Genomic DNA, 23,827 nt, shown 5'->3' with positions numbered 1-23,827 from the left:
GACAAAAGGTTTAGCACAATTCTTTCATGCAAAGAATCTACCAAACTCACAAGTATATTGTAGTTCTACTTTCACACAAAATCCCCATAATAAAGTTACCATTATTTGCAGATAATAGTATCACACATCTAGAACACCTAAGAAAATCAATTGAAAAAGTGAATAGGAATAATGAAATCCAGTAAGGTGACTAGGTACAAAATTACTACTAAAAAAATAACATCAATAGCCTTTCTATATATACAAACAACCAGAAAGACAATATAATAGATTTTAAAAGATCCCATCTAGAGTAGCAGCCAAAAAGATACAATTTCTAGGAATCAATTTAAAAAGTAAGCAAGATCTGCACAGAAAAAGTAAAGATAACTTCTCAGGCATACAAAAGAAAACTTTAATAAATAAGACATCCTGTTCTTAAATGAGAAAAGTAATATACGCAGATGTCAATTACCCCTAAATACATACATACATTTAACAAAATACAAATATCAACAGAATTATTTTTAGAACTAGACGGGGTTATTCACGTGGAAAACTTAACATGAGAGGACAGCCAAGAAAATTCTGAAGATGAAGAGCAATGAGGAGGTTTAGCCATAATGTAGGCAGATATTGAAATGTATTACTATAAAGTTACAGCAAATGAAATGAGGAGCTATGAGCAAAGAAATAGACAGACTAATGGAACAGACAGAATCTAGAAGCAGAAGTCCAAGGAATTAAGTATATGATGTAGGCAGTATTACCCATCAGTGGGGACACAGAAACCATTCCGTAAACCCCGTTAGAACAATGGACCAGCAACTCCCTGGGGAAAACCTGCACCTGCTGGACCTTAGCCAGAAGTCCATCTCCTTGTCTGGTCTGAGCCCCTTGAAGGGGGTCACAGCAGACCCATTCTATTGAAGTGATTTCCATCTGTCCCAAAACTGCCCAGATTAACAAAGCTGATAAGTGAGAGATATCACATAAGTCACATTTGTCACAAATCTTCTTACTCCACTGACTAGGGATTCCCTTTTTGGGTCACATTTACATCACGGAACAGAATGAGGAAAGTACCCCTGATGAACACTGACAGGCTTTCTTGATGACACTACCTTTATCATAGAGGGCTTGACAGTTTTTCAGGAGCTCTCAACCCACGTTCTCCTGCGGGTCTCCTGTGATGTGGGTTTGCCTAAGTTCTGGGACTGGTTCACAGGCTGAGGGCTGCCCCAGAGGGCCCATGAGGTCCATTGCCATGTGCTTTGGAAAAGGGTCCGTACTCTCCAAAAGGGGTGGTGGGCCCAGAGCAGTGGGTGAGGATCCCAGTGGTCGGGAAGGGGAGAGGCAGAATTTCAGAAAAGCAAATCTGTGATGGAAGGCAAGTATTTGTATGGGGTGGGTGAGGGGCTTCTCTGAGGATGCAGGATAGGTAAACATATGATGGGAAGATGAGACCAAGGACGGGATCAAGGAAGAAAATAAAACTCACCAGCAACACTGCAAGACCATCTCGTGTTCAAACAGCACCCTTCTACTCCTGCACAGAAATTCCTCCCCCTCCTCCAAACGTCCCCCTCTACCCCCGGCCCAGAGTCCAGCAAATCTTCTGGGTTTAGCAGGTGAGGGGAAAATGACTCTGCAGACATGAGAGGTGTGCTCAGAGACTGGCAAGTGCTATTTGTGGCTACAGGAGTGGGTGGCAAGAGATGAGGCCTGGGGACTTCCCATGGCTAAGACTCCATGCTCCCAATGCAGGGGTCCCAGGTTTGATCCCTGGTCGGGGAACCAGATACCACATGCCCGACGCAACTAAGAGTCTGCATGTCGCAACTGAAAGATCCTGCATGCCGCAACAAAGACCCGGTGCAGCCTAAATAAATAAATAGGTTTAAAAGAAGAGATGAGGCCTGAGAGTGGGCTGAAGCCAGATAGCCATGGATTCTGAATGACACGCTAAGGAAACTGGTCTTTATCTTGGGGGCCACCGTCTCCAACTGTGCTCAGTGGAAAATTTATGTCAAAGCTATTTTCTCTTCCAAATACAGTCTAAGAAATATATATGTAGGAAAAGTGTTAAATGCACTTGGATAGTTGTTCTCATAATTATGGGATATCATCATTAAGAGATTGTGTTCTCTATCCAAGACTGCTGGGTCACGGGTGACGCACCAATGCCCGTCTTTTGAGTTGCACATGGGCGTGTCACCTGCACTTACAAACCAGCCACCGAATCAACAGGCATCTTCTATGCATGATATTTCATCTATGGAAGGTATCCTAGGATTTCAACATACATTTGTGATTTCACTCTATATGTGGTATATTGAACATTTATACTAAAAAAAGTCATTCCACCTGAATCTATGTGATAAATGGGAGTTTTAAAACAAAAAGCAGAGTTTTATGATTCACCTGCTATGAACACCAAAAGCCAAGAACCAGAAAACATCCAAGTGATGATTTCTAAAAAGTCAGGTGGCAAGCAGCCAAGTCATAACGATTAATGATTCCTGGGACAGCTAATTCGAGAGAGTGCAAAATATTGCCGAAGGAGCAGTTTGCGTTCTTCCTTTTGCTGTAACACATCTGTGCACATAGATTTTCCTGTTACACTGCAATGCAAACAAAATATAGAAGACTTTATTCTGCGTCTGCTATGAGGGTATGACTTGGCAACATCATTCCTAATTAAGCAGATATGATTTTCTTATAAGACTGGAAAAATAATGTTCTCAATTTTAAATGTTGAGGGCTTTTGTATTCATCTACAGTAAACATAAAATGGGGGGAATGGGGAGTGACTGGTAACAGGTTCAGGGTTTCCTTGAGGAGGGAAAAATGTTCTAAAATTAGACTGTGTTGATGATTGTACAAGCTCTGAATATAGTAAAAAGAAATCAATGAATTGTATATTTTATATAAGTAAACTGTACAGTGCATGAGTTTTATCTCAGTAAAGCTGGTTTTTTTTTAAAGATCAAGTGTAGAAAAGGATAAGAGGGAAAAAGACCCAAGTTTTCTGGCTTGGGCAGTTGAGAGGAAATGTGAGTCATGATGAGTGGACCTTGCCTGTGGACCATCTGGAAGAGAAGTTGGAAAGCAAATGGGGGACTTCCCCGGTGGTCCAGTGGTTAAGATTCCACGCTCCCAATGCAGGGGGCCCGGGTTCGATCCCTGGTCAGGGAACTAGATCCTGCATGCCGCAACTAAAGATCCCGAGTGCCCCAACTAAGACCCGGCGCAGCCAAATAAATAAATAAATATTTTTTTTTAAAAAAAAGAAGGCAAATGGGACCTCTTTTCAGGGTGACTCTTCAAGGTTAGAAGACTAGACTGGGGAACCCACTGCAGCAGCTGAGCAGAAATCACAGGTGGATGAAACCACTCAGGGTGAGTACACAGGGAGAGAGGAGGAGAGGGACAACCCAGCTGGGGGACACCCAGGACAGGGGCAGGAAGAGGACCCATCCTTAGAGATGAAGGACAGAGGTCAGGAAAGCAGCAGGGGAGCCAGGAAAGAGCAGCAGAGCTCAAGAGTCCTCAGGGTCATTCAGGCTGACAGAGCTTTCCAAAAATCCAGTTGGCTTCGTATCATATTGGAAGCCACCATGTAGCCCAACCTTTATCGGGAAAGGAAAACAAAGTGGTGGACATATGAAATATATACCAAAACGACTTAACAGTCCTTATTTTGCGTCAGGAACATAACAGGGTTTGGTTTTAATTCTAGTTCCTTTCTTGGCTCTTTTCACCTGTCAGAGACAAAGCTGAAGAAGAGGAGGGCGGCTCCACAAAATCGTGCTGCTTCTCTTTGTTGAGAGTAAGCGGGGGGCGGGGGGGGACGGGGGGGACTTCCCTGGTGGTGCAGTAGTTAAGAATCTGCCTGCCAATGCGGAGGACATGGGTTCGAGCCCTGATCCGGGAAGATCCCACATGCCGCAGAGCAACTAAGCCCGTGCGCCACAACTACTGAGCCTGTGCTCTAGAGCCCGCAAGCCACAACTAATGAAGCCCACACGCCTAGAGCCCGCGCTCTGCAACAAGAGAGGCCACCGCAATGAGAAGCCCGAGCACCGTAACGAAGAGTAGCCCCCGCTCGCCACAACTAGAGAAAGCCCGTGCACAGCAACAAAGACCCAACGCAGCCAAAAAATAAATAATAAATAAACTTATAAATAAATTTATTTAAAAAAAAAAAGAGTAACGGGGAGACTAGTTCAGACTGTGGAACAGTACATGCTCCCTAGGAGGACCTGATCGTCTGTGTGACCTTGGCCAAGTCACTTCCCTCAACATTAACAGAACCACCTCAAGGGACTGTTTAGATTAAATGTGATAATATATGCAAAGTGCTTTCTTTCTTTCCTTTTTTTTTTTTTTTTTTTAACGTTTTGGCCACACTGCACAGCATGTGGGATCTTAGTTCCCTGACCAGGGATTGAACCCGCGCCCCCCACATTGGAAGCACTGAGTCTTAACCACTGGACTGCCAGGGAGGTCCTGCAAAGTGCTTTTTTGTTAGTAATAGCAGCCAGTTAAAGGAATATTACGATAATATATTAATTACACACGTGAGACATCACTGCAGGGAAGACAATCCCCTTTTCCACCTTAGACAGCTCAATATGCCCAAAGAGACCTAGCTCTCTCTCCCTGTTATCACCAGCAAATTAAACAAAAGAGAATCTTCAAAAAGAATAACTGTGCACTTTCACAATTTAAAAAAAAATGTTATAGCTTAAAAAATTTAGAAGCCTGGGATTTATTTTTTCCTTTACTGGCAAATTAGTACTAACTATGGCAAACTGGTTTTGTGGTTCATTTTTGTCTTTTGGGTTCTTGGGTAGCAGCAAGGGGGATCCTAGTACCAGTTCTAGAAACCAACTGCAGTTAAGTATATAGCTTACCACTCTGAATTTGGGTTCAGGGGGGAAAAGCTCTTTTTGTTTTCCTAGGAACCACTCGTGTAAAATTAGAATCGCATGGTGTGAAGAGGCTGGTAACTTGCCAAGTCAACTGCAAAAGATGTAAAATACAAAACCAAAGGTGCAGACATACCTCAAAAAAGCATCTGTGATGTATTCATTGACACTATCAGTTGGTCTCTCAGGCTAATAGATATTTTATGTGTGTATCATAATACAAAATTTTCCACAAAAATAGGTGGCAAGTACAGAGTCACCAGATTTGGTGTGCGCGCACACAGACACACACATACATATACGCAAATACAGAACTGGCGAAATTTAAATTTCATGGATAATTTTAAAATTATTTTCATTGCGCTATAATTCAGATATCATAAAGCTCACCCTTTTAAAGTGTACAGTTCAGTGGTTTTCAGTTTACTTACAGCATTGTACAGCCATCACCACTATTTAATTTCAGAGCATTTTCGTCACCCCCAAAACCCCATTCATACTCATTAGCAGTCACTCCATTCTCCCCACCTCCAGCCCCAGGCAACCCCTGATCTACCTTCTGTCTCTATGGATTTGCCTGTTCTGGACATTTCATATACATGGAATCACAGTATGTGGCTTTCTGTGTCTGGCTTTTTTCACTGAGCACAATGTTTTCAAGGTTTATCCCTCATGTAGCATATATCAGTACTTCATTCCTTTTTATGGCTGAATATTAATCCATTGTATGGATATACTACATTTTGTCTCTCCATTCATTAGTTGATGGACACTTGTACTGTTTCCACCTTTTGGCTATTATTATCAATAATGCTGCTACGAATATCTGTGTACTAGATTTATGTGGCCATGTGTTTTCTTGGCTCTTGGGTTTATACCTAGGAGTGAAACAGTCATATGGTAACTCTATGCTTAGCTTTCTGAGGAACTGCCAGGCTTATTTCCAAAGAGGCTACACCATTCTGCATACCCACCAGCACTGTCTGAGAATTCCAACGTGCCTGCATCCCTTCCAGAACTTGTTATTGTCTGTCTTTTTTATTACGGCCCTCCCAGTGGGCATGAAGTAGAGGCTAACAGATACCTAACACATCTCTAGGGGGACAATGGTGTACTTGATGAAGGTGACCTACACCCTAGGTAGACAGACAGAGTGTGTGCCCACTCTGGGCCTCCACTGTCTTACTTGGGTTGTTGCTATCCCAGGGAGGAACCCACCTCACACTAGGCTGCCTATTTCAGGGTCTCTTATGAACAGGAGAATTTTTTTAATGCTTTTAGAAATATTGAAAACACAGAAAACGGAGGTTTCGAGAGAGGCAAGGAAGGAGTTCAGTAAATACTGAAGCAAAGGGTTTTTAGGTAAGGCAACCTTGGGAGATACAAGCAAAGCTGTAGATTGTGGACAGGTCATATCTCAAAGACTAGGAAGATGTTCTCGTGGGCTCTGCCATTCTCCCCTTGTCTGGAGTGGCCTGGACAGAGTTGAAACTCAGCATCCCTGCGGGCTGCGGAGAGGTGGTTATGGAAGTCCCCAGTGCCTCAAGAGCATGTCTACTGTTCTTGCTTTGCTTCCAAGCTACTCTGACCACCTCACAGAGGCTTGAGCTACAAGAAGAGAGCTCTGGATCCTTCCAGAACTTCTCTTGTGCAGCTGGAAGCCCCTTGGCTGCTTCCGGACAATGGTGCCTGCTGGTGCCTGCTGGTAGAGACTGAGAGTCTGACTTAGAGTCTACCTACAGCCCAGATCACCCCGCCTTCCTGCCCCCTTGTCTTGGCCACAGCAGCTCTCTCTCAGGCTACCTTCTTTAAAAAGCTACAGAAGCCACTGCTTAGAAGAGTAAACTACGACAGGCAGACGGTAGGTTACACAGTCAAGCTCTACATGCCTTAGGTAACAGTTCTTGTCCCAGTCCCCCTGCCTGAATCCTTTTCTCTAGACTCCCAGGTCCAGGTTCCCTGCATGGCAGAGTCCCTCAGCCTGGGGAGCCTCAGGTGCCATCTCTTCTGGTCATTTATTCAAAAAGTGTGCTAAGACTGTGGGAAACAGTTGGCAGTTCCTCAAAAAGTTCAACACAGAATTACCGTATGATCCAGCTATTCCATTTCTAGGTATATACCCCCAAAGAACTGAAATCCAGGGCTCAAACAGATACTCGTACACTAATCTTCATAGCTGCGTTATTCACAATGGCCGAAAGGTAGAAACAACCCAAATGTCCACCAACAGATGAATGGATAAACAAAATGGGTTACATACATATAATGGAATATACTATTCAGACATAAAAAGGAATGAAATTTTGACATATACCACAACACAGATGAACCCTGAAAATATGCTGCTAAATGAAATAAGCCAGACACAAAAGGACAAATAGTATATGATCCCACTTATATGAATCAAACAGCCGAATGCGTAGAGACCGAGAGTAGAATGATGATTACCAGGGGTTGGGGGCCGGAGAGAATGGGGTGTTACTGCTTAACAAGTACAGAGCCTCTGTTTGGGACGATGAAGAAGGTCTGGAGAGGGGCAGCAGTAACAGGCTCACGACACGGTGAACGTTCTACATGCGACTGAACTGCAAACACACTTAGAAGTGGTTAAAAATGCTACTAAACTTTGGGATTTCCCTGGTAGCCCAGTGGTTAAGACTCCGAGCTTCCACCACAGGGGGCGAGGGTCGGGGAGCTAAGATCCCACAAGCTGCGTGGCGCGGCCAAAAATAAATAAACAAAATTTTTTTAATGCTAAACTTTACGTTATGTATATTTTTCCAACAACAGTGGCAGAGTGTGCTGGGATGGAGCAGGCCTCAGGAGGACGGGGCAGGGAAGAGCAACCCTGAAGAACAACAGCTCAAACGCACCAGAGGGAAAACTGCAAACAGTGCGCATTGAAAGGGCAGGTGGAGCAGAGGTGGGCAAGCTGGGCAAGCTGGGCAAGCGAGAGGGAAGCCAGGGAAGACGGCCAACACCAAGCCCGGGAGCTCAAAGCTTCAAGGAGGGAGCTGTCCAGAGCCTCTAGCGGCTCCGAGGATGCTGAAGACTGCAGAGAGCACAGTGACACAAAAGTGTCCACAGCACTTGACAGCAAGTTGTACCTTCTCAGTAGAAAAGAACTGTGAACTAAAACAATGAGAGGTTTTTCAGCATCAAACTGCAAAGACTAAAAAAAAAAAACAAAAACCACTTGCCTGCTGAAAAAGTTCTGGAGATGGATGGCAGTGATGATTGTACAACAGTGTGAAAGCACTTAATGCCAGTGAAGTGCACACTTAAAAATGGTCAAGATGGTACATCAGGGACTTCCCTGGTGGTCCAGTGGTTAAGACTTCACCTTCCAATGCGGGGGGTGCAGGTTCAATCCCTGGTCAGGGAGCTAAGATCCCACATGCCTCGTGGCCAAAAAACCAAAATTAAAAAAAAAAGATGGTACATATGTTGTGTACATTTTACCGCAATTAAAAAAAAAAGATTAAAAACAAAATCCAGCCTGCTAGAGTGGAACGCATCTGTCTCTTTTACACTACTAATGGGGTATGACCGGGAGAGCTCTCTGGGAGGCAATTTATTGAATCAGTAATAAATTGATTAAAACTGCATTCTCCTGGGACTTCCCTGGCGGTCCAGTGATTAAGACTCCGCGCTTCCACTGCAGCCAGCATGGGTTCAATCCCTGGTGGGAGAACTAAGATCCCACATGCTGCATGCGGCCAAAAAAAAATGCGTTCTCCTGAAGCCAACAACTCCACTTTTTTTTTTTTAACTTCTTTATTGGAGTATAATTGCTTTACAATGGTGTGTTAGTTTCTGCTTTATAACAAAGTGAATCGGCTATACATACACATACATCCCCATATCCCCTCCCTCTTTCGTCTCCCTCCCACCCTCCCTATCCCACCCCTCTCGGTGGTCACAAAGCACCAAGCTGATCTCCCTGTGCTATGCGGCTGCTTCCCACTAGCTATCTATTTTACATTTGGTAGTGTATGTATGTCCATGCTACTTTCTCACTTCGTCCCAGCTTACCCTCCCCCTCCCCGGGTCCTCAAGTCCATTCTCTACGTCTGCATCTTTATTCCTGTCCTGCCCCTAGGTTCTTCAGAACCATTTTTTTTTAGATTCCATATATATGTGTTAGCATACGGTATTTGTTCTTCTCTTTCTGACTTATTTCACTCTGTATGACAGACTCTAGGTCCATCCACCTCACTACAAATAACTCAATTTCGAACAACTCCACTTCTAGGAACCTATTCAAGGGCAATAAATGAGGACGTGCAAAGGTATGAGGGCAAAAGGACAGTCACCGAAGAGCTGTTTATGACACACACCTCCCCTGACAAACACACAATCCTTGTAAATAACCTAAATGCTCCAAAGTGAGGGACTGTTTAAATCAAGCATAATATACCCATGCAAGACATACCACTCAGCCTTTAAAACTTGTAGTGCTTACTAACATGGAAAGATGTTCTTTTTTCCTTTACCCATCATGATTTATTCTTTACTTCATTAAATTATCATTCAATGATTTACATCCAGAAGTTACTGGATAAGGAGGCCAACAGGTGTTCCTGAGTACAGTCTGTGTCCCCTTTCCTTCTGAACAGAACCAGCTAGGACTTGAAGGGCTTCAGTGTCACTCAAAATCTCTTCTTCAAAGAAAACAAAACAAACAAACAAACAAGAACTCACAGGTTCCAGAGTTCCAACAAAAGCTCGCCAACACTAGGACTATAGATGTTACTAAAGACATATAGTATTAAAATGAAAAGAGCTTACAAAAAAGCATCCTACTAAGATCTCATTCTTATAAATATGCATACTAATAAAAATATATATTAACTTAGCAAATATCTACTCCACAGCTCCATAGGAGAGCTATGCTGACCACTGGGAATACCCCAGAACAAGACCACCACGGCCTCTGCCTCAGAATCCAGGGAGCTCTGGAGCTACCTGTCTGTGTGTGCATGAGGAAGATCAGGGAATGGTGACGACAGAGCTGGGGTTTTCTCTGGCAAAGGGAGAAATGAGGGTTATTGAATGCGTGCGAGGTGAAGACAGTGAGCCTTGCTACAACCTGAAATTGTGTCTGGGCAAGAGAGAGGCCGGTGTCGCTGGCTTCCCAACCTAGAGGTCAAGTGTAGAACCACCTGGACCAAGTAAGACAGGTGTGAGAGGACCCCAAACACCACGGTTGACAGAGGGAGAGGGGTAGGTGCTCTGAAGAACTTTATACAGGGACTTCCCGGGCGGTCCAGTGGTTAAGACTCCATGCTTCCACCACGGGGGTTACGGGTTCAGTCCCTGGTCAGGAAACTAAGATCCCCCATGCCGCGCAGCCAAAAAAAAAAGAAAAGAAAAGAAAAAAAAAAAGCACGGTGCCAAGAGTTAACATTATATTGTATACTTACCATTTTGCAAAATCTTCTGTTAAGTGTTCTTATGTCACACACACATATAATAAGCAAGAAGGGCAGGAGGAAGCTTTTGGAGGGAATGGATTTGTTTATGGCATAGATTGTGGTGATAGTTTCGCAGGTGTGTTCTTATCTCCAAACTCAGATTGTGGTGATAGTCTCACAGGTGTGTTCTTATCTCCAAACTCATTAAGTTGTGTACATCAAATATGTACAGCTTTTTGTATGCCATTTATACCTCAGTAAACTGTTTTTTCTTAAAAAGTTTAGCTAGCAAGGGAACAGAAATGACAGAAGCTGGATAGGGACTTGGCACCAACAGAACTGAGACCCAAGGTGCCCTCTAAGTGCGCAGGAGCTGGGCTGGATATCTCCAAACCACGGACTGCCCTGGAAGGAGCCAGAACCCTCATTTTCAGTAGTTGTTTGGGCTTGTTTCTAACTCACAGTTAATCCACTGGTTTCCAACCTACTGACCAAGAAGTGGCCACTCATCATTCATATCTTCCCTGTGGACCCCACTGATTGAAAGATTTTGACCTTCCAGGCAGTATTTATGAAAGAATAATTTGTTTTCTCACTTCTTTACGACTGAAGTCATGTATAACTTCCAAATAGCTTTCTAATCAGCAGGATTTCACCAAGGTGGCCTCAAGAATTGATAGGATTCCAGCCAAGAAGGAAGGTACGTTAGTTACCTGCCCAAGCAGCCTAAAGCAGAACAACTGCCCATTGTCTTGGGGAAATAATAAAATAACTTGGACACCGGTTCCTACCCTCCCAGGCCCCTGGGTGGGAACTGCTGGACAGCCATTTCCTTTGCACCCAAGGACACTGCACATGGCGCCAAAGACACACAGGAAGGCACAAGCAGAGAGGACCGGCCCCCATGGGGGCAGCAACAAGTCCCAGCACCACGTAAGGCAGAAGTGACATGTTTAGCAGTTAACATTATGAGGCTGAAACACTGTATGTCTTAAGGGAAGGAAACTTAGTAAATAAAAATAAATCCCTTGTTCTAGAGCCACCGTGAGTTCACTCTGACATGCAGAAGCAATGCACCTCTCTCCAGCCTTTTATTTGCCGCAGTCCCACGCACACAGTTGGTCCAAAATATTTGCTGAACTAAATGATTTGTCTTCGATGTAATGTGGAAATTATATCGGATGTGCCCAACGAAGCAAAAATTCCTTTCTATTATTACCCACAATGTCAAGGGCAAATGTGTAAACAGCTCATCTGGCCCAAGAGTTCAGGTGTGGGGGCCCCAAAGCAGGCCTCTTTCAGTTCCGGAGAGCGTCCCTGGGACAGCTGGTGAGGCCAGAGCTCTACAGGACTGGACCCTACACTCCATGGAGCAGCTCAGAGTCAAGAGTTGTGGAGAACACCCGGGCAGTGCATTCCCAAGGACACCCGGGGCCAAGAGCAGGCAGGGCTACTGGAGCCCTGCATCCTCCAAGCATCCAGGCCCAGACCTCTATCTACACTCCTAAAAGTCCTTCAAAAATCTAACACTTGGCCCTAGGGACAGAGAGATGAATGAGATGCTGTCCCAGACAGCACATACTGGCAGTGACACCGAGTGAGTACTGGGTGAAGAAAGCCAGCACCTAAGGGTGCAGACCTGAGGGCTCAGGTACGGCAGTCAGAGGTCTTTGCCAGGGATCCTCGATCTGGTTGGGACAGTGCCCAAAAGCCATGGGACAGGACATCACAGTGCTCAGATTCCCCTCCCACTGGGGGCTCATTTCCATGTTCTACTTGAATATCAGGTCCCACCTTAGCAGGGGTGCTGGGTGATCCACAGGGGCTTACTTGCTTGTTCCCAAGTTCTTCTCCATGGAGCTTTTCCATACGCTCACTTCCACAGCTTCAAGAACCAGCTCCTCGTGATGATGCCGAGATGTCTGCCTACAGCCCAGGTGTCTCTCCTGAACGTGGCGCCCACACCTCACCTCCCTGCAGCCCTATTTCAGGTGCTCCCACCTCCGGCTCTGTCAGCACGGCAGAATCCTGAGGAGTCTCATGCCAGCACACAGCAGGAACATCTCTGGCCTCTGTCCGCTCCCCTGCAGCTCAGGCCCTTAACCTTCTTCCTAGCAGCGTCCTCAAATGGGCCACAGGTGTGCTGAGCCATGAGTCTGCACAGCACAGAACTCGGAGGGCATCCATCCATGGCGGTGTGGCTCATGAAAGCTCTGCACACTGACTCTGTCAACTGCCTGGCAGAAAGCAGGCGTCTGGAATGTGTCCTGAGAAAGAAGTGGCTTTTTTCTCATTTGTACAAAGACGTCATGGCGTTGGGAGGAAGGAGCTTGTTGACAAGGGGATCTCCTCAACCCTCGGGTGCACAGCAGAGCCGGGGACGACTGGAGTGCCCGGGCTGGTCACTTCTGACCATGAGCAGTCTCGTCCGTTTACCCATGAGCTGTACAAATATTTTCCGTGTGTCCATGACGTTAAGAAGATTGGGCAACTCTGGCCTCGCTTACAACCACAGCCTCTCTCTGTTTCTGGATCCTTTCTGTTGGCATCTAAACAAGCTCAGGTTTCTCCCGTTTGCACCACCTGTAAGGCCACGTGCCTGCCCCACCCAACACCCCCTTCTGCCCACAGGTCACTGCTCCGGGAAGCAGCACCAGGCTGCTCACCAGGAAAGGATCCAGGAGGACCGAGGCCCAGTAATGGGGACAGTCTAGGTGGGCCACGAAACCACCTCCGTCCAGAATCCCGCCATCACTCTTCCACCTGGGGTGCCTCAGGTGCATGATTACACATTACTAGTCTAACAATTCAGTTCTTCAACTCTCTCCACTAAGAGGTTTCATGGGTCAAACTGACCTCAGACTCCAGCATTAGTTACAACAACAACAAAAAAAGTCAAAGAGTCAACCAGGAATTAAATGGAATGTCCAGGAAGAGTTCAGTTAATACATTACCACAGTAGAGCACTATATCACCATTTAAAAAGAGAACATTATTATGACTATATAAATATTGTTCCCTGCAGAGCCAAGAAATGTGCCAGGAATTCTAGTTCCTTCTGTACAGTTCCAATGTCAAGAGCCAAGTGCTCCTCAAAGGGAAAAGTTCCCAGCATCCAGGTCAAAGAGAAGCTTCTCCTCTCCAGCTCTCTCCCCACTGTTCAAAGCAGGTGGTGGTGGTATCTTAGTGTGTTTCACATTTGGATCACAACAGGCTTGTGGTCATTTTTCTTTTTTGTGGCATTTTTCTATTGCCTTCTTTTTCCTATTGAGAAGAGAAACACAGCCCATCTTCCTATAACCCTTGTGGTCTTCCAGCTTCTTGTTCATTCTGAACATTTCCTGGAATCCATTCCAGTCTCTGTCCTGGAGATATTATTCTTGGAGCTGACGACTTCCAGTTCTAATTTGGACTGGGTGCTTCTGAGGCCCACTCACAGCCGTCTGTCTGGAAGTTCTTTTCTTTAGGCTCCCAGAAGCTACCAATTCTCTTTCTGCCCCCAACTGCCTCCTTCATAGGCTTCACCCTTGTTTGGCTGGTGTAGACCCTCAGAATGAGTGGGAAGTAAACTTTTAAGTCCTTGCATACCTGTAACTGCCTTCACTCTCCCCCCTGACACTGGATGAATTTGGCTAGGTGTATTTGCTTCCCAGGGCTACAAATGACCACCAACCGGGTGGCTTAAAACAACAGGATTATTCTCTCACAGTGTGGAAGCCAGAAGTCTGAAATCAGTTTCACTGGGCTAAAACCAAGGTGTCAGGAAGGTCAAGCTCCCTCCAAAGGCTTGAGGGGAGAATCCGACTCCTGGCCTTTTCTAGCTTCCAGGGTTGCATTCCTTGACCTCTCCCTCCATCTTCAAATCTCTCTCTGCTGAGGTCTTCATGTCCCCGTCTCTCCTCTGTATCTGTGTATAGTAAAATCTCCTTAGGTCTCTCCCTCATAAGGACACGTGTGACTGCATCAGGGCCCACCAGGATAATCCACCATAATCTCCTTATCTCAAGATCCTCCCCTTAATCACATCCACAGACCCTTTTTTTTACCTTATAAGGTAACACTTACAGGTTCCAGAGATTAGGGCCTGATATTTATAGGGGGCATTTTTCAGTCTACTCTGCAGGATATAAAAATTTTTTCCAATGGTTAAAAAATTATTTGCCCTCAGTGTCTTGAAGGCCTGGCTTTACTACTGATTGTCTTTCATCCATGTTATCTGATTAGACGTTTATTTCGCTGCCTCTTCCTCTCTCTGATTCCTCAGCGTGAGAGCACTCCTCGTTCCCTCCCCAGCTAATCTAACTGAGTAGGTACCATGGCTTCAAACACCATCCATTGACCCCAGATCCACGCCGGACGAAGGAAGGCTTTGTTCTAGAAGGCCAGCACCCACACCCCCAGCCTTGCCTCTGCCAACGAAGTTCACCTGTCCTCATTTTCCCCTGAGACCTTCCATTAAAGTCCCAGCTTTCAGCACCACGTCTCATTCCTGCCCTGGGATGGACCTGCAGGCTTAGTTGAGAGGCTCTCTGGGGTTCTTGGGCAGGGCAGACTGGCCCGCTCCACTCGGGCCCACTGGGCTCTGGGGCTTCTCTGCTACATTTCTGATGTGGCCATACCTCCACCTGCTTTCTATCGTCCAGAAATCTGTTGCAATCTCTCAGCTGCTGCTAATCCCCTCCCATTCACTTTGCTGTCATAGGATTATACTTTTAATAATCTCTTTATTATCATTTTAATGGGTTCTGGGGAGGAAGGGTAGACAGAGGCACATGCGCTGAATCCCTCATCTTGAACTCTAAGTTAATCTCATTACCTTTTCAGTTATAACTTGCATATGCCGCAAAGATAACAGACGTTCTATTCTAAGCCTCTTGTCCGTGGGCTCCCATTGGTGGGAAGTGGGAGTGGGGACGGCAGGTTTCGGGTTCACATCCCAGCTTGTCACCTCCCACCCACCTCCGACACACACAGACCCTCCTTGTCTGAGCACTGCCCCTCCTGACACAGATCTGCCAGTGCGAGTTATGAGACTGGCAGACTGCATGCAGGTTTCCTCTTTCCAGGATTTTTTTTTTAAAAGCAAATTACTTCTGTGGCCTTCCCTATAAGGCCGGAATACAGGCACTGGGACATGAAATGAAGAGAAGGGACAGTGTTAAATGGGGAACATCTTTTGCAGGTTCCATCAGCCCAAGAGAACCTTTTCACTCAAAAGCGAAGCCTGCATGACACATCCCTGCCTCACCAAGGCTCAAGTTTAAAAATAAACACGGGCATTTGAAGGAGCACAAAAATAATTCGTGCCCGAGGCTCCACAGAACCCCATGGCACCAGGTGTATGCTGACCCCGCAGGAGCTGAGACAGGCCACGTTCAATAGAAAGTCAGCCCTTGTGGACCTCAAACAAGCGATACACGAGTAAAGGGAGCCTTTTTGTGCTGGATTCCCTTGTACTACAGAGCGTCAACTGCACCCCATTCAGACCAACCACAGGCGTCTGCTCTGTCTAGCTATTCATACAAGGGCTGTGAAGGCAGCCCCGGAGCCCAAATCCAAGACCTCACCCAGCCTTTGTCTCCTCTTCCCTATCAACCCCTGCACCAACGTACAGGATTAACAAAACAGAAGTTCCTCTCACCCATACCTGTGCCTTCAGAGGAGCTGTGCCTTCCCCCTGGAATGCCCCCTTGTTCACGGCCACCCCCCGCTTAGCCCACCCCCACTGGTCAGAATGCTACCATCTTTCAAGACAAAGTGCAATTTAGTCACCTCTTCCATCAGGGGTACCTGGATCCACCATCAGACTGGATTCTCTCTCTGGAGCCCAGCTTTCTGTGTCTCCTCTGTGGCCTTCATATTATTCTGACTTGTCTTTGGGTAGCTATAGGTGTGCTGTACCCCCCAAATTGGACTGTAAGCCCCCTTGGGCAGGAATCAGGTCTTCATTTCCAGAGCCCCTGCAGCACCTTGATAGAGGAAGTGTTTGAAGTTGTGGCCAGAGCTTTGAGTGAACCCAAGTCACAGAGGGCCCAGAGGGCCTAGTCCCTGGCTGGTGTGACCCCTGTGAAATTCCACAAGCAGACCTTTGTTTGAAAGCAGTGGGAACCCCTCTCTACAGCAGAACTGCTAGGTAATGTTTTCCTTCCAGGCACACATACACACAAGCACACATACACACGTGCATGCACACATACACACACAGAGGCATGCAGAGATATATTGACCCTCTCAGCTCCAGGCTGCAACAGGACAGCTGGAGGCCCAGCTTACGGCTTCCACCAGCAACTCCTCCCTTTACCCCAGGTGCTGCACAAACGACCTTTCCCGATGCACTCTGCCTGGCCTGAAAGCACAGCTCTACTGGGGTGAGCTTAAGGGCCAGGACTACGTTTTATGTGTCACGTCACAGCCAGAGCCTGGCACCCAGAAGACATGTCTTAACAAAGTGGTGAGGGAATTCCCTGGCAGTCCAGGGGTTAATATTCGGCACTTTCACTGCCGTGGCCCAGGGTCCATCCTGGTTGGGGAACTAAGCGCAGCCAAAAAACAAAACAAAAAAAAACAAGGGGGTGAGACAGAAGGGTGCAGAGAGAGAACAAAAGTGTCCGAGCAAACAGTCAGTCAAGTTCCATTTATACTTCGTTAGGTTTGGCAGGAAATGTACACAGCATTGGTAGGTCTTCAGTAGACAGAAATAAGTGACTATTAGAAGAATGACATGTTTTCCTATCACACTGTGCTCTGGTTATGATGAATCAGATGGGGGCTATTTATCATACTGGATCTTCTACACGTTTTTCTCCCTTTTGGAAAAGGTCTGACACTCGACTTTTAGCAGACCCAGGCAGCTAGCAGGTGTCCAGACAGTTGGGGCCTACGTGTGCCCAGAACAGTCCGTGCTCCTTCCCATATACCAAGGACACACTGCCCGTCCCCTCCAAAGGCCCAGATGGCCTGTGTGTAGACTTCTCCCCACTTCCTTTTTATCTCCTCCAAGTGCTCTGCATCAAGCTTCCATCCTCAGATTCACGGGTTTCCACGCACACTCACATTTGCAGTGCAATTCGTGTGCCTCTCCTAAGGCATCTGGTTTTTAAATAGGAAATGCCTTTCCATGTCCTAGAGCAATGCTGAGATCCACTCACCAGATCTCGGCAGTACCTCGGAAAAGGTATTTCCCAGAGGTCCTGGCATGTATTGACCATCTGTCGGTGTCTGGCATCGTGCTGGGCACTGACATACATAGCTCACCTCATTTTCCCAACAACCTTGAGAATCAGTGTCTGTGTCTTCATTTTACAGAGGAAAACACGGGGAAAAGATTAAGTAACGCACCCAAGGGCACACAAAGTTGTCAGGCGGGAGTCACCTGGGTCACCTAAACCCAACACACCCCTCAGGCTCCCTTCCCACTTGTTCCATGAGGCCCCACACCTGTGTTCCCTGACCCTCCTCCCCAGGCTGCCTCCCCTGCCACCATGTTCAGGCAGAAGCCCTCCTGAGGACCTCAGCGGGTCTCTGGGCAAACAGGTTCATCCTTATCCATCTCTTACCAAGGCTGTCATCCCAGGCCTTAAGGAATGATCCAGAAATCCAAATCCTGCTCACCAGCAGCAACCCCACAGTCCTTCCCAAAGTCTCCACAGTCAGGAGAAAACCCAGAAAATACCTCCTGAGTCCCCCAAACCTTCAGGTTCCTGCCCAAAGGCTCACAACTCCTAAAGGTGCCCCTGGGGCCTGTCTGGACCATGTTGATGAACCACCCACCAGGCAGTAAGATGGGGCAGCAGGCAGCAGCTGGCCCACCTGGTGCTTCAACAGCTGGCCTCCTGGGTGGCCACAGAGAATGTCCATCTGGCCCACCTGGGCCTCTATGCAGCCACCAGTCACCCGAACAGGTCTCTTCCCACTGCAGCACTAAACAACTATCTCAGGAAACCCCCTTGTCTCTCCAGCTCCTGTCCACACTCACCCCTGATCTGTGGGGCAGGCCTCCTCCTGACCATTCCAGAGTTCGTGCTCCCTATTGACCTTTCTGGACCACATCTACCCACCTACCACCCTCTCAAACAGCACTTCCTCTGGGAAGCTAAGATTCTGCACTCAATTTCTTTTTTTTTCTTTTAAAGATTTTTCTTTTTAATGTGGACTGTTTTTAAAGTCCGTATTGAATTTGTTACAACACTGCTTCTTTTTTTTTTTTTTATGTTTTGTTTTTTTGGCCACGCGGCATGTGGGATCTTAGCTCCCCAACCAGGGATGGAACCCGCACTCTTGGCACTGCAAGGCGAAGTCTTAACCACTCCAGGGAAGTCCCTACACCCAATTTCAATGTGTGGGTTTTCCCCCACACCACCAAGCAACTGTCTGAGACACCAGCTGGGTGTCCTACAATCCAACTCAATTCTGACACCATCCACCCGAAGAGAGGGTCAGATCCCACAGGTTACAGGTTCAGTCCCACAAGAGCCCCTCCCGCCCCCACTTCGTATGTCAATCACAAGTCCAGTTACCACCTGTGCTTCTCACCAGCTGGCGACAGATTCAAGGTCTCAACCGTTTGATTCATTTGCTAGAGCAGTTCACAGAATTCAGAGAAACATTTTACTCACTAGATCACTGGTTTATTATGAAAGGATATAACTCAGGAACAGCCAGATGGAAGAGACACATAGAGCGAGGTATAGAAAAAGGACTCAGAATGTCCCTGCTCTCTCTGAGCGCCACTCGCCCCAATTGCCCACGTGTTCACGAACCTGGAAGCTCCCTGAACCCTGCCCTTTTGGGTTTTTATGGAGGTTTCGTTACAGAGGCATGATTGATGACATCATTGGCGATCGATTCAACCTCCAGTTCCTCTCCCTTCCCCAGAGGTGGGGGAGCGTGGCTGAAAGTTCCAGCCCTGTAATCATGTGGTCGAGTCCCCCGTCCTCAGGTGCTTTCCAAGTCACCTCATTAACATAACAAGACACCTTTAAGGCTTCTTCACAGGAAATTCCAAGGGTTTGAGGAGCTCTGTGCCAGGAACAAGACGAAGATCAAATATATATTTATTATAAATTATCACAGAAGCCTTCCCCAGCCTCTCCCTTCCAGGCCAGACACCCCTACCATCTGCTCTCGCGACACCCTGTACCTCTCCTGCAGAGCACAGCTGGATGACCAGGCTCCTCTCTACCTCTTCCTTCCTCCCTCAAAGTCCCAGGTCTTCAATCTCTTGTCATCAGACTCTGTCATCCTCTACCCCTCACTGCTGCTGTCAACCACCAACCCCGTGTCACTCCCCCTCGTTTCTGGATGATATCAGGATCACAGGCCCTCTCTCTCCCGATTCTCAGTCATTTCGACCCACACATACATGATCCTTCCAACTGGCCTCCTAACTGCTTGAACCCCCCTCAGCCTCTCCAACTCCCTGTCAAAACCTGTCATTTATCAATAACTCCAAACCCGTCTATAATCTTCATTCCATGCATCCCACCCTCTGCAACTGGCACCCACTCACCCACCGTGCCCGGTTCCTGCTCCCAGTCACCTTTACCTGCTCTATTGCTCATGGCATTTGTCACCTCCAATATGCCATAAAATTTACTTATTTGTTACAGTTTGATTTATCGTGTGTCTCGTTCAAATGTAAGTGTCACAAAGGCAGGGATTCTTGTCTGGTTCACCACGTGCAGCACCTGGTATACGAGATACTCAACAAACACTTGTTCAATGAATGACTTTTACTTTTGGAATTATTCAATCTCCATCTCCCCTGCTATACTGTAAGCTCTACAAGGACAGAGGTCAAATCCATCTTAGTCACCCCTGGAAGTACTCAGTAAATACTATGTAACTGAGGGAACGGAGGAGCAAAGTTCATATTTAAGAACTGCATTGCTGGGCTAAACCCGCTGCTTGCAAGGGTAACTTCCACTCAGACTGCTTGGATGCAGCTCTGTTCCCACTGGCTGCCACCTGAATACAGGTGACCTAGATAAAGCTGTTGCTTCTGATAAACCCAAGCATGAAGCATCAGAAGCCCACAGACACGGAGATCTGAGCATAAACAGTGCTTTCTGCTGCTGCCATGCAAATATTTGATCCCATGGATGTGGGGGAAATTCATTTTACCTGTTACCAAGAATAGTTTCAGAGGCTACCTGAAAAAGTTCATTCTAAAAACAGATTACCTAGAAGACGCTCAACCATGAACTTCCTCCCAGCAAAAGACACTGAACGAGATCCTATCTAGGTTTCAGATCATAATTTCAGTCTGTGACTTCCCCTTCAAGCTGCACTCATGACTCACTAGGTTAGTTTAGCCATTCGTGGGTAAGGGATTTGCTCTAGGAAAAAACCATACAAATAAACCAAACAATTTTTGTAAGATGCACAAACAGAACCAAACGTCACTACTTCAGACTTAGTCTGACCTCTCACCTAGGATGAAGGGGCTTGAAATGCACTCCCATTTGTGGAGATAAAGTGCTGACAGGGAAACCAGTCCTGAAAATCACATCACTCAAGCACCTTCCAGCTCCGGTTCCTGACAGGCAGCTCCTTCTATTACAGCCAGGAGAGGCCCAGATATAGCAAAGCTGCCAGGACACTTGGGGGAAAAAAAGTTCTCGTGCATCTTTCAGACAAACAATGCAGGCAATCAGCTAAAGCTTGAACCCCTGGCAAGTGTGGGCAAGATCCTGATTCACAGCCAAAAAGCAGGTGAGAGCAACGTGGGCTTTGGTGAGCTTACCACCCTGCTCTGTGTCAAGATTAATATCGATATAACTCATCCGACATAGACCTAGCCTAACAGGTTTACTTACTGGGGACTCAGATGCCTACTACGTGATCTGAACATTGTCTTAATAGATGTGATTGCAACATACAACTCAAGAATACTGAAGAATTAAGTCATTCTGAGAACCTCTACTGAAATGTGAGAAAAAGGACCGGAGAGAAACTGGAAGAGAGAAGGATGAGAAAAGGAATGGGTTCGGTAGATTCAGGGCAAAATCTGTAGAAAACTCAGCTGCATTCCGGTGGTGATGACTTCCCCATGAGAATACACCTCTTGCAAAGGATCTCCTTCATCCCTCTCCAGAGGAGAAGAGGAAACACAAGAAGAAGCGCCTGGTGCAGAGCCCCAATTCCTATTTCGTGGATGTGAAATGCCCAGGATGCTATAAAATCACCACCGTCTTTAGCCGTGCACAAACAGTTTTGTGCGCTGGCTGCTCTACCGTCCTCTGCCAGCCTACAGGAGGAAAAGCAAGGCTTACAGGAGGATGCTCCTTCAGACAGAGGCAGCACTGAAAGCACCCTGAATCAGGATGAATGGGAAACCACCCCAATAAACACATTTTGGATTTAAAAAAAAAAAAAAAAGGAAGGAAAGAAAAAGAAAACTCAGCTGCATGAACAGCCATGGGTTCACATCAGACTAAATACCTGTTTATTACCCCTGCCCTTTGGAAGGTGTGCTAACAGAGCTTCCTTAAACACATCTCTTTTCTTTTAAACCTCAAGTGGTACTTTTGAAACAAAGATTGTTTTTGTCATGGAACTGTAAAAGTCTCAGAGTAATACAACGTATATAACCACCAGCCCACTCAGAGTCCTGGCTGTGTGACGTTAAACAAGTAACTTAACCTCTCTGAACTCATTTCCTTATCCATAAAACATGAAGCTTAAATGAAATAATGCCTATAGATAATCAACAAATATTACTTCCCTTCCTCCTGGCAGAACTCAATCTTCTACAGAATCCAAGTAAGACACCACAATGACCGTCTGGCATGACCTATGTCTGTCCAGCACACCATTCTGTGGCCTCACAGATAAAAGAACCTGTGTAATTACAGAACAGCAAGAAAACTGGGAAATAATCGGCCAGTTCTGAGATGCCACCATGGCTCCTGAGGGGAGGGTCATCCGCCAGAAGATAAAGTAGCCTTCTCTTCCCTGCAGAGTCTCCAGAAATCTCCACCAAGTACATATAGAAACCAGTGCCAATACTACAGTGGTTGGGAGGATGCAGATGTGGCCCAAGGACATGGTCATCTCACGTGTGCAGTCACGTGGCAGTGAAGGGACAAATAAGACCAACTAAGAATTCACGGGGCTGATACAAACAGCTGATGGATGCAGCCTCTCAGGGGAAAACTTGCATTATATCACGTGACACCTTCATCTGCTTTCGTGACATTTCCAGGGCTGTGCCAATTTCGCCGGCTGCTCGCAAGGCAGCTGTTGGAAGCTGCATCCCTTTCTCTATGAGGAGAACCTCCTTGGGCACCCAGCCAAGCTCTCCCCCTGAGAGGTTCCCAGAGGTACAGTATGACCAGGCCTGGGCCACACGGCCATGCTTGGTGTACTCTACTTAATTATTTAAGGAAGGAGGCACTGTTTCCTTTGTGGGCAAAGCTTTCAGAATATTTAAAATTCACGGGAGAAGCCAAGGAGTGGGTTTTTTTTAGCTCCCTCCCTTGAAGTAAGGGATATGGCTTTCAATCAGGTTGTGGGATTCCAATTCCAATTTTCCAGAATATTCCATCCTTGGTGAAACATGCCTGCTTTAAAAAAAAAAAACAGGGATTCCCTGGTGGTGCAGTGATTGAGAGTCCGCCTGCCGATGCAGGGGACACGGGTTCATGCCCCGGTCTGGGAAGATCCCACGTGCCGCGGAGCGGCTGGGCCCGTGAGCCATGGCCGCTGAGCCTGCGCGTCCGGAGCCTGTGCTCCGCCACGGGAGGGGCCACGACAGTGAGAGGCCCACGTACGGCAAAAAAAAAAAAAAAAAAAACAGAGAAGAAAAAACAGGGAGGAAGCCCTGACAAAGGCCAAACTCGATTAATCATCAGTTTTGTCCCACGGGAGTCACTTTCAAATTTAGCGGATCAGACTCTGTTGGTGCCAAAGTCAGGTAGGAGCCCAACCATTGCTTGGGAACACGCTAGTTGCAGGGAGGTACAGGGCCCCCCTAAGACAGGAAGCACTGCTCAACCCCAGGTCCAACTCAGTGCTCGTCTCACCCAACTCCACATCCCGGAAGAGATGCCACAGGCCATCTAGGTGGGCACCTGAGGGCCCACAAAGGTGGGCTCACAGCCCCGGATAAGACATGGGGAGGGGCTAGGCACACCCCATGGCAATGCCCAGGGAACACGTTCCCACACCTCAGAGGGGTCACCTGAGGCCCCAGAATGGGTGGAGGGCCCACTCCCTGAAAGGAAAGTTAATGCACTGTCTCCAAAAAGGCAGGCACGTTTCCAGGGGGCCTCTGCACCCCAGAGCCGCATACCTGAGCATGTGCAGGGGGTTCATCTCTCCCAGCGAAGCTCAGCCCACAACACGGTCTTCCTGAGGATAGGAAAACCTGGCAATGCCCAGAGTTGTGTGCTCCTCAGAACAAGAAGGTTTGGACAAAGCTTTTGCAGCCATCACAGGCCACCTCCTTCTGTCCCTGCCCTGTGTATATACCCAACCTGTAACAGGTGCCCTCAG

At 46.9% G+C, this 23,827-nt stretch overlaps 1 protein-coding gene across 9 annotated transcripts in view; it reads right to left on the bottom strand.

The window, feature by feature from the left end:
* Positions 1–23,827, bottom strand: part of HOMER2 (homer scaffold protein 2) — a 98,893-nt gene that overhangs the window by 51,356 nt on the left and 23,710 nt on the right. For 5 of the 9 annotated variants that reach the window (XR_003795889.1, XM_029237740.1, XM_029237736.1 and 2 more), the window contains exon 1: positions 12,161–12,723. The exons of 3 other annotated variants lie outside the window; for them this stretch is intronic. Coding sequence is in view for 4 of the 6 variants with exons in the window: in XM_029237740.1 (XP_029093573.1) it covers positions 12,161–12,186 (26 nt within the window). In the remaining 2 variants the exon portion in view is untranslated. Of the gene's footprint in view, positions 1–12,124; positions 12,724–23,827 lie in introns of those variants that run through there. One more of the 9 variants, XM_029237741.1, reaches the window with a different exon arrangement.

The sequence above is a fragment of the Monodon monoceros genome, unplaced genomic scaffold (assembly GCF_005190385.1).
Source record: "Monodon monoceros isolate NGI ecotype Baffin Bay Population unplaced genomic scaffold, NGI_Narwhal_1 Super_Scaffold_21, whole genome shotgun sequence".
NCBI classification, from domain to species: Eukaryota; Metazoa; Chordata; class Mammalia; order Artiodactyla; family Monodontidae; genus Monodon; species Monodon monoceros.
Note: the sequence above shows the minus strand (reverse complement) of the source record. Positions and strands in the feature narration are given on the sequence as shown.